At 37.5% G+C, this 12445-nt stretch overlaps 1 protein-coding gene across 1 annotated transcript; it reads left to right on the top strand.

The window, feature by feature from the left end:
• The first annotated feature begins 320 nt into the window (after positions 1-320).
• Positions 321-10277, top strand: LOC139688053 (cuticle protein 19.8-like). The gene is made up of 4 exons (XM_071585506.1): positions 321-332; positions 758-1205; positions 6387-6391; positions 9649-10277. Exons 1-4 carry the CDS (start codon positions 321-323, stop codon positions 10261-10263), a joined length of 1080 nt encoding a protein of 359 aa, XP_071441607.1. The 3' UTR covers positions 10264-10277.
• The last annotated feature ends 2168 nt before the right edge of the window (positions 10278-12445 follow it).

The raw sequence follows: 12445 nt of genomic DNA, 5'->3' as shown, positions 1-12445 counted from the left end.
ATTAAGACATATTGTGGAATATCACACTACGACAAACACACGGCTTAGAAAAGGTCAGACTAAAACGGAATGCAGGGTGGCGTGGGGCCAGACTCTAAATGCAGTGAATGGTGAAAGGTGGGCAGTGGAGATTCAAAATAATGGGCGTACAAAAGGGAAAAAGGATGGAAAGGGATGCGGGGAAAATAAGGGAGGAGTTCCCGGGGACCAAAGAGGGGGTCTCCGTTGCATAATGGGGTAAAATCGCCAACACCTCTCTAATAGCGATCGAGAACTGTATATAAAGCCCGGTGTCCAATGCAATGGCAGCACACATCGAAATGGCATTCAAGGTAAGACAGCATTAGAGACGGGACTGACTGCACTTCAATGGATTTTGCACTGTGATTTTAACACGATACTATCGAGTGAGCTAAATGGATAACATTCAGTGAATATTTCCCCAACTAACTCAAGGACTTTCGGCTTCTATGGATCTAAAAAGTGTACTAAGAACTTTTGCAGAATTTCATTTGCTAACGCAGCCACTTTAAAACGTGAGATAGAAGCACGGATCATTACGTTCGTTTCCTTTGAAATCCTAGATTTAACGGAAAATCGTTCCGAGTATTATCGGTAAAAACGTCCTAAAGTATTTGCATATTCTGAGCAGGACCCCCGCAGCGAATTTAGTAGACGCATTACCTTGTACTCACGATATAATTATTTTTACGAATGCCTCCGATTTCAACCACATTTCTCCAATTTCTGTCCTCAGTTCGTCATCTTAGCAGCCCTCTTGGCCGTCGCCAACGCCGGTTACCTCGGCGCCCCCGCCGTCGTGGCCCACGGCGCCTATGCCCGGCCACTCGCCTACGCTGCACCCGTTGCCAAGGCCGTCGTCGCCGCACCTGACTACTACGACCCCAACCCTCAGTACAGCTTCTCATACAGCGTCGCTGACGCCTACACTGGAGACTCCAAGAGCCAGCACGAGAGCCGCAGCGGAGACGTCGTCCAGGGATCTTACAGCCTCGTCGAACCCGACGGCACCCACCGTCAGGTCGACTACACCGCCGACCCCGTCAACGGATTCAACGCCGTCGTCCACCGTGGCCCGGCTGTCGTCAAGGCCGCCGTCGCCGCACCAGTCGTCGCTAAGGTCGCCGCACCCCTCGCCTACGGAGCTCATGGACTAGCTTACGGTCACGCCAGGCCGTACTACGGTTAAGCAGCGACATGATGCCATTAAAAAGTGACTGAAGAGAGCAAACCTCAAGCTTTCCGTAATTAAAATACTTGAGCACAACCGGTTTCGGCCGGCATGTATCTGATGACACGTTGGCTACTGAAAAGATTTGTATTCCAATGTCATCAAGTGAAAAGCATGAGGTTTGCCCTTATCAGTCACCAAAAAGTTTCAAAAACTTCAATCTTCTTCGATCAAATCTCCTCAGCGTCAACATTCCGCTGACCTACACCGATGTTGTACAAAGTTTAAAATAAACGTCCGCAAATACAATCGAAAACCTGGAACTTATTTTTAACAAACAACCATAACTATTGGATTGGATTACCCATGTATCCAACAAATTCTAAAACTTTCAATAAACCGTGAGGAAAAGCACTAAACATTTTCTGCTGATACGACTGAATGCGTGAATGGTGACAAAATTAAAAAAAAATATCAATAACCCGGCACGTTTAGCGTTGAGAGCTCCTTTGTATAATGTTCATTTTAAAGTCATAAGGGAATGGAACCCTAAAGAGCCATTTTCGATAGATGAACAATTACAACCTTAAAACCTAAAAATTAATATTCATGAAGTGCCTAATTAAAATGGGACGTATCGGAGGCCAATGCTGAAAACACCGTCAGAGCATGAGACATGATCTGAAATGGTCTACGGCAAACTATACTTCAAAATCTTAACACATCGATACAGAAATCATAATTAAGAACCTGAACAGCACAAAGTTAAACAACATTTAAAACTGATAAAATTAAACAGTAAACAGATAGTGGAAAACATTCAAAGGGGGTCATACTATCAATGTTCAACTTGGGTTCTCGAATGAAAATAGAATTTTCTGTTGTGTAATTATTTGCCGCAATACGGTACGAAAAATGCCGGTGATTACATCTGGGTTCATGTGGCTAAGTTTATACTCTTTACTAATGTTCATTTCTAAAAATAATTAACGAAAACATGATTAAGTGACATGAGCATTAGGATTAGGTCCCACATCAAAGAAAAATATGGAAATAATGTCTTGGGGAATTAAATTATTGGTAATTTTACAGTCCTACAAAAACACCAACGCATGAGAAAATTCATCAAATGAATCAAAGTTCGATAAAATTAGTTTGAAAAAGTATACTGTTGCATTTTTATGCCTCCATTAACATAGCTACAAATACGTCATTAATCTTTTATAATTATTAATCACATGCGGCTCAATGACTAAATTTGACATTAAACTGAAAAAAAACAAGCGAGTTTCGCGATCAAAAGACTAAGCATCATATTTTATCAACACTGTTTTAATGGATTTTAATAGCGTAGTTGTAAAAACAAATACGTAGTACCCACGACTATACGAGTCTGTCTACAGTTCGTCAATTGACTCATATGTATAAATAAATAAATAAATATATATATATATATATATATATATATATTTTGGTCGCGGTAGTCCAGGGGGTAGAGCGTTGGACTAGTGACCGGAGGGCCCGGGTTCGATTCTCGGGCAAGCCTCTCTGCGCACCTGCAGCTCTACTCAAGCTATGTGATTTTTCGGGTACCATAACTTCCTGGGAAACCATAACCGGCACAGGGAAAGGAATTGCCCCCCCTACCCTGACGTGTGAATTCCACACGCCGTCGGGTTTAGTACTGGGTGAACTCTACCATCACCTACCAAACCGACCTTCGGGTTGATTACTGTGTTTATGGTTTTTATATACATGTGTGTGTGTGTAAGTATGCGTAAAAGAAACCTTAGGAAAAGATTAAGAATCAAAGATTAATATGGAAATAATCTTTTGAGTAAATTCCTAGAAGCTGCGGGAGATGCCGCAACAGTAATTTTTAACTAAGTCATCAGCTAAGTCTGCATTGCAATGCAACAATTTCAGAGCATAAAAATCATTCCCCTTGACCGGGATTTGAACCCGGATCCCTCAATGTCCAAGCGCTTTAGCCAGTTAAGCTATCGTTAAGCCAGAAAAGTTACTGTTGCAGCATCTCAAGCAGTTTCTTAGAATTTGCCAAAGGTAAAACATCCCAGTGTTGGCTTTAACCTCGTTGACTGCGGCGCATCGCGCACGACTACGTATGCCTTTCACATTGTATGTAAGGTATTTCGTCACAACATCTTGTTCTTTTAAAGCCCCAAAAATGTCAGTGTTTAAGAGGACACCTCAGATTAAGTGTCTAAAGCACTCGACCGGACATCGAGAGATTCGGGTTCGGATCGGATCATGGCGAATGATTTTTACCCTCTGAAATTGTTGAATTGTGGAGGAAAACTAAACTTGAGCTACACCTCCAAGGATTTATAATAGCTATCTTTTTAGAGGTTCACAACCTTGAATAGGGTTGGAATCATCAGAAATTTTGATCTTTGACATAAGTTCAAAATGGTAACTTACTCCATACATCAGCGACAGAAGGAACTGAAGTCAAAACAGAGAGTGAAAACCATGATAAAACTATACTAAATTTAAAGCTTTTTAGCTGAAGATCAAATGCAAGGCAATTAAATTCAAAAGCTTATAGCAATATGCTTTTGACTCGTATAGTAACTCTTGAACAACTCTCATTTAACTCTCTTTCAATTTAATCTTCCATTAACTAACCATTATGAACTTATAGCATTTCAGTAAATGTCATAATAAAGTATTACCTCGAAGTTAAACTTCAGTTGAAATGTTTCTGCCAATAGCCAACCAATTTTCGTTCAAATCCTCTGAATCGTCCAACTCTCAGCTGAAATACGTTCATTTTGATAGACTTAACGTAAAGTTAACGACCTAAAGTAAAAATAAACTGAAATTGGACTGCAGAAATGATGATGAAGAATTACTAATATTTGTAATACATAAAGTCAGGTCAACTACATTAATTTAAATTCATAATGGAAATGCATAGATCAGAAAGAGGTATTATTTACACAAAAAATTAGGAATGCATTCAAAACACTTACTAAGACCTGAAAAGCGGAAATTATTCCACGCACAGGCGTGACAATAGCCTCAAAGCATTTACATACTTGCGATCAACATTCAAAGAATAAATCTTATCATGGTAACTCTCTCGTCAGTTTCGATGGGTCAAGGAACGTATAAAACGTGCAGTGTTACTTTCTCTATTCAGATGCTATAAGTGATAAAGAACACTGCCACACACTACCAATGAACGCCAATAGCTCGAGGATATCCTGATTTTATGCAACCACGACGGCATCTCGGCCCGAGGAGTGTGGAGGGTCGCCTACATGCAGTCAGTTTCCGCAACGGATTACAAAATCGAATCTTTCCACCATAATGCGGGGTCCTTCCGCATAACTTGGTGCATGTTGTAACTTCAGTAGTTACATAGCACTTTGCTAGAATTCAAGCGCTTAGTTTACCGAAAACCATTCAACGCAAGATAAATTTAGACACCACGCAAGTTCAAAAAGACGTGCAGCGTGTCAGAGCAGGCAACAGAAAATATTTTTTTTTACGGTTTAAATACTTTATAAAAATTAAATTGCATTTTTTTAATTCGCAAAATACTCCACTCATCAGTCAAAAGAGTATATAACGGGTACAATTAAATAAAATCATGACCTTTTACAAGAAAATGATCAGCAATGATGAGCAACAAGTTAATGTTAAGTTTAACAAGCTATATCGGGGACAACAATGTTAAAATATGTCCTTAAATAAGCAAGCAAATGCAAAATTCTACATGCTAAATCATTTGTCACTTTACGAATATCATTAAATTACTATTAAGCGGTGTTAATCGAAAACCGTATTTGTATTGCTAACAAACTGCGTAAAAAGTTTGATACAAAGCTCTACAGTTCACCTTTTTATTACTAAATCTCAAGTTTTCACTTGAAATCGGCTAAATTTTTAAATAAATTAAGCGAATTATTGTAATGTAATCTTTTAAATCTGCCATCTCTAAAAATTTTGAGGAAACCGGGTGATATTAAGCAGTTTTACTAATTCATATCACCAGGTGATTTAAGCGGAGTATTACAGAGTACAAGTGATATAATACCATAAAACCGTCGCCCATTTTATGAACCCAGTCAACAATGAAAACAATGTTAAACAAGGAATAGGTTCTATATTGCTGATTAACTCAAAACCTTATGTTTCACATTTAGTCTAATTTGAAAAAAAACTTTAAAAAATGCAGAGGTAAACATGTGAAAAAAAATAATTCCCCTATTTATTTAGTAAATCAAAAGTTATGCCTACATGCATTATTCAAAGCAATAAGATAGCTTCTTGACCCCTAAATCAACTTAACTTCTCTCTGATTACGTTAATATTAGTAAATTTACAATCTCAACTTGCCTATCAATTGCAATGGAGAGTTGGGCATCATATAGGCATATTATTTTTGTACCATAATACCATTTTTAGGGATGCATTAGTCATTTTTTTAAGTAATGACCTTAATACCATTTTAACATATAAGTTACAATTAAATGCTTTCTCATTAACGTTAATCACAGAAACTCCTAGGTCTATTAAAAAAATCAGCATCTCTCAAAAATATATTTGAAACGAGTAATCAGGATATTACAGGGTGTGGCAGCTGAATATGCTGTATTGAATTGGGATCCTCTTCAAATCAGCAAGTTAAGCTGCCACACTATGTATATTTATATTCCTTTTTACAATTTTTTAACTGAATAAATTTGAAATGACAAATAGTGCTATCTTTAATGGCATAAAAATAAAATATACGGCTTTCCTTCATACATTTGATCTAAGGCAAATTACTCGTCGGTACATTGTTACTACAATTACAAATTACAACAATGACAGAAAAATATTTATCAAAATCGAATAATTATACTTCAAAAAAATAAAAAAGTTATCGAAAAAAAGATCAGAGGCAAATACTTGTGAATAAAATATGCGCGGTAGAAAATTTATGGCCTCGCATGGGCGGGGCCAATTTCCTAAAAAAAGGAATTCAACGAATTTTCTTGTTCTGGTTACATCACATATCGAGGTCAGAACATAGGAGCGATTAGAGTTAATTAAACGTCGAATACATTTACCGCTCAATACACTATAAAGACTTGAGTGGCCTGCCTTTTGTATCTAAGAATGCAATTTTGCGGCAATCCAGGAGGCGTTTTCATGAATTAATCATTTGTGTTTCCAACAGATCGTGTAAGCATAAGATACGCCTTCATTTATTCACTAAAATTTTAAATAAATTCTAAACATTTCTTACTACCACAATAACATCCTGAACTGAACTCGGAACAAACAATGGACTTCCGGTTTACCGGGAGATTACAGAGAACTAGGAAGCTAACCTGCAGATAATAGCGTAAAAATGCACTACATCGGCAGCGAGAATGCTTTCAAATATGAGGTAAAATACTTGTTTCATCATGCAAATGACCATATAAATAAATTCACAGTAAAAATGAATATTGACTAATGAGAAAAGTATATACATATGTATGACTATAATATGCGTATTTTAAAATCAGACATTCCATAAAATTAAATTCAATTCTCAAATTAATAGACTATTTTAAGTATGGTGCGTAGCCATAAATCAATTAACTTCATTCGACAAATTTTTCCACCTTTGTTCAGACGAGACGCATACTGACCACAAGCGAAATCCATCTATATTGAAGAATGTGACTTGATTCAGAAGTCACTCTTTACATCTATCTATTATTGGAGAGTATTCACGTCACACTAAATTTTTCAATGATGTTTCAAGGCTAATTCAATGGTTTCTTAAACTTCCAATTTGTAACGCATTTTAGGCATAAGGAGGCGAGAAACAGGTTATCATAATTATATTATCACGTACCCACCACACAGTCAAATCTTGTTATTAAAAATGAATTATGTCCCAACAATTATAAAATGGATACTGGAATGGGTAGCAAATAAACTGTCGTGTCTATAAGAGCATGACGATACTAAGAGCTGCGGATGTTACGATGCAGGCAATATTTTAGCTACAACCTTCTTTATTAGTGAATATGAAAAATTATTCAGTACTTATCATTAAATAATTTTAACGAAAGTCTTTTATCAGGAACTGGTACCAGCTTATGTTAATTAGACAATATTTCAAAATACAGCTCTAAACAATATATATATATATATATATTATATATATATATATATATATATATATATATATATATATATATATATATATATATATATATATATAGCTTCAACTTAATGAAACTCACTCCAGTAAAATAACCAAATTTAAACAACAGCTCCTGAATCTATATATTTTTACGGATTGGTCTAACTACTGTACCTACTTTTACTAAAAGTAAGCATGATAACAACCTACGTACAGAAATAATCAACAATACGCTAATAATAATTTTTCCGCGTCCAGCCAACAATCTTCATTCCTGGCATATGAAATGTTATATTTTATAATTTAAGATACATCAAAATTATTACCCCAGAGAGAAATCATTAAATAATAACTTTTGAAATATTCACTTTCTTAATTTCTTGATTATAAGCATATGCTGAATGGCACCTTTTTATATTCTTCAGAAATGTGAAATTATGTATCTGTGTGTACATACACACACATATTATATATATATATATATACACATATATATGTATGTGTGTATATAATATATATATATATATATATATATATATATATATATATATATATATATATACATATATATGTGTGTGTATATAATATATATATATATATATATATATATATATATATAATATATATATATATATATATATATATATATATATATAATATATAAATATATATATATATATATAATATATATATATATATATATATATATATATATATATATATATATATATATATATATATATATATGTATATACACACACACAATGTTATAGCTGAAATAAATTTAAATAAATACGCAAATATTTAACAACTCTTTGGCTTAGGGTAAATGTATGTGGTATCCCAAGTCGTAATGCTAGAAACTGTGTCGCTGAACATACGTAAATATTGTCCTGCAAATCAAGACAGCAGAAATATAATTTAAATTATATTATAATTAAAATCAAAGGTTACTTTAACATCATCCACGGATCAGTTGGAAAAATATATATTGTATAATACATATAAACAATAGAAATTTATTAATGAAGCCAATGATAAGACGAGAGAGGGTTGGTAATTCAATATTTTTATCCCGATTTACTCGAATCAATTCATGCCTGACAGAAAGGAATTTAAGTTCCCTGCTCACCCTTTATGGCTCGAGGCGAATTACGGGAAAAAGCAGGAAGGCTGGAGAGAAAACAGTTTGGAGACATGCGAGTGTGTATACCTAATCTCGGGCGTGGACTTTCAAGGCGTGAGGAAAAAGGCTGGAAGAAGTGGGGGGTGTTGCGGAAGGTTGACGGGGGCGTAGCTCGAAGAGAAAGGGGCAGAAAATTTAGCTCTGCGGAACACTGGGAGAAAAAGACGGAGTTGCAACACGGAAAAAAATATCCAATGGTCACCCATTACATATGCCTACCAAGTTTCCAACTGCATAGGTATATAAAGGGGTGGTGGACCCGTGTTGAGATCAGATCACAGTACGAAATGGCACTCAAGGTAAGTGAATCAAAGCGCTCCTTCGGTCGCAGGATCTGGAAATAGGCTATTTTGGGGAACTTTCTCCATGCGACACCCTACAGAAATTACCTGAGATTGCGCAGTTAAATAACATACAACCTACAGCAATCGTTCGCTAATCATTAAAGCGTGTTTAAATCAATACCAAGACAAGCTTAAAATAAATCAAATTCACTAAATTATCAACATTTGTAAAGTGCGCAAATATTAAAAGAAAGAAAGAGGATTTTTATCACTATCAATTATATATATATATATATATATATATATATATATATATATATATATATATATATAAATTAAGGCAAGACAGGCACTGCGTAACTAAGTCACCATTGATACAAATCAACTTTGCCTCAAGGCGCTCCAATCTATTCCGGATTTCAGTTTAGGGTCGAGAGGGCAAGTCAATATAGCCTACACAAACCGTACGAACCAATTAAGATCCAGATACAGGTGCAAATTCATCATACCTGTTTGCGTTGGAAAGTCTTCGTATCATACATTTAGTACGATGATCAACACTCTCCCAACAGGTGACGGTGGAGTAAAATCCAATATAAAATTTCGTATCAAATATGATAATCCTAAATTAATACATTCCTGCGTATTTTCGTGACATCTTATGACAATATTAGGAACTAAAAAGAATATTTGTTACTGCAGGAATGGTTCAGTTTAAGTTCGGTAAATAATAAACGTCTAGTTCCCTTGCAACTTCGATAAAATTCACGGTGTCGTCAGTATGGATAATTTCCGTGTCTACATGTCCTGCAATTTCTTCCAACAACAGTTTGTCGTCCTCGCCGCCCTCGTGGCCGTCGCCAACGCCGGATACCTCGGCGCCCCCGCCGTCGTGGCCCCCACCGTGGCCCGATATGCTGCACCCGCCGCCTACCACGGATACGCCAGGCCCCTAGGCTACGCTGCCCCCGCCTATGCCCGCGCATACGCCAGGCCCCTCGCTTACGCCGCTCCTGCCTACGCCGCTCCTGCCTACGCTGCCCCTGCTTACGCCCGCCCCTTCGCCTATGCTGCACCCGTCGCTAAGGCCGTCGTCGCCGCACCCGTCGCCAAGGCCGTCGTCGCCGCACCCGACTACTACGACCCCCATCCCCAGTACTCCTTCGCCTACAGCGTCGCCGACGCCCACACCGGTGACAACAAGGCCCAGCAGGAGACCCGCGACGGAGACGTCGTCCAGGGATCTTACAGTCTCGTCGAGCCCGACGGCACCCACCGTCAGGTCGACTACACCGCCGACCCCGTCAACGGATTCAACGCCGTCGTCCACCGCCAGCCCGCCGTCGTCAAGGCCGTCGCTCCGGTCGTCGCTAAGGTCGCCGCTCCCCTGGGATACGCCGCCCCAGGACTCGCCTTCGGACACGGAGGATACTACCACGGTTGAATAGCGCAAGCAATTCGTCCTCTTAAGCTTTAAGACTTCACGAAAATGTTGTATATTTGCCAATAAATTTATTTTTACAGTATTTCTCACTATTTTTTATCAAGGCCGTAGCTCTGGACTTTTCAATCCCAGTTATACTTGTCTATTCGAGCAAAACTAGCAGATAATCTTCATATTATCTATTACCTAATGTTAGTATAGGTATACCTAATATATTTTTGTAAGAAAAGCTTCTTCACTACCCTTGAAATCAATGATGATGTGGAATATATTCTTTCAATACAGTTTAATCCTTGAAGCTAACTCTTTCGGATTCACGACCCCGAAGGAAAACTGAAGCGACAGAAAACATTGGTATGGAAATAAAACATGGTCGAATAACGCAACTCTAAATAAAAATAAATGCAGGAAAGCTTGACGCTTGAAGGTGGTTTTATAAATCAATATCGAGTACGTCAAATTAGTAGCATAAAACTACTTCATTTCAAACAATTTTGGTCTTCATTTATATGAGCCGTTAATTTTGCTGTTTACGTCTATCCTAGTCTCGAAAGATAAGGGAGAGAAAATGATTCTTGTTCTTAAGAGTTAATTAATTAATATAGATTGTATTTTTTAAACATCGTTATGAAATATTTTGAATCAAATTTTATGGATCATTATATCAGTCTTACCGGGAAATATCAGCAATTTATAGTTTATTCAAGATGCAAGGTTTGAAAGTATCGGGAACAATTTTTTCCTCACGTGAGTAAGCCGCAGCGTGTTCGCACCGCGCAGGTTCGGTGTTGGTGGGTCTTATGTTCAACACGCCCCAATCGCCAGCGAGCGTTCGTTTAGACTAGATCGTGTTTTTAGTTGACCCCTGTCGGGTCCTTGGTACATGCGCAAAATGCAGCGAACGATTGAACAGCGGTGCGCCGTTCAATTGTTCATTGAATATTGCCCTAGCACCGTTGCTGTATCAAATTTTGTGTGGGACTGGGGAAATCGGATACGGACATGTGGCGAATTATACACCAAGTGTTCATGGATGAAAACATGTTACTAATTGCAGTTTTTAAGTGGAACAAGCACTTCAAATATGGCCGACAGAGTGCGAAGAACGAGCCCCTCACTGGACGGCCGTCGAAGTCAAGAACCGATGACAGCGTGCAACGTGTGTGTGAAGTGCTGAATTCAGACCGTGGGTTAAGTGTGCATATGATTACAGACCGTATTGGCATTGATAAGATGACACTTGCACACTATTATCACAGAAAATTTGTCGATGCGAAAGATCTGAGTCATTCTCGTCCCGAAGGGACCCAGCCACACCTGCTCCATGGTAACTGACTACCCGACGATTCCCCAACCCCCTTGCAGTCACGACTTGGCCCCAGCAACTATTACCTATTCCCGAAAGTGAAATCATCCCTCAAATAGCACCACCATGAGGCCCTAAGTGCTGTGAAAGAAGCCTGCACGCAGACACTTCGCAGTTGTTTGCAGACACGCGCAGACTAAAGTGTGTCGTCGCTTAAGGATTGTACTCTGAAGAATTTTGAGACTTTGTAGGAATATCTGAAATAAATTTAATTTTCCAAAAACCTTTCCTGATACGTTTTATACAAACCTTGTATCCAGTACAACCACAAAAACTATCATTAACTTGAATGTCGTATTTAAAATATATCCTTTTTAAAACCAATGAACCAATCCAGCGTGCTTTTTATTAGGTATACTGATGCAATATACTGAACATCATATTGAAAGAACAAAATTATTTTTTCTTAATATTAACACGATAGATTTCGCTGTAGTGAATAAAAATGAATTAATGTTCCCATAAGTTTTTAACTAATTATTTTGTTTTAAGAGAATTTTAGCAACTGAAATGTTCCCAGTATCTATTGATAGTGTATTCAAATACGAAGTTTTCCTTCTGATTTTTTTTTATTTTTTCCAAATGGTGCTCTAAAAAAATCGTATCTTTGAAATGCTCCCTTACACCGTTTTGAGCATTAATAAGAGCCAATGACAAAACAACATTGCAATTAAAATTTTCGAAATGAGTGTAATTGAAATCAAGTACGTACGAGTATTTACTTGATGCCTCCCTTGCGAACTGTCGAAAATTCGTCTATTTTGGAGTGAAGATAATCAAGGGGCATTCACTGGGTACATCCCATTGTCTAAGGTA

Source organism: Hetaerina americana, unplaced genomic scaffold (assembly GCF_022747635.1).
Source record: "Hetaerina americana unplaced genomic scaffold, ioHetAmer1.1.p SCAF_1, whole genome shotgun sequence".
Lineage (NCBI taxonomy): Eukaryota > Metazoa > Arthropoda > Insecta > Odonata > Calopterygidae > Hetaerina > Hetaerina americana.
The sequence above is the reverse complement of the archived record's forward strand: the minus strand, read 5'-3'. Positions and strand labels throughout refer to the sequence as shown.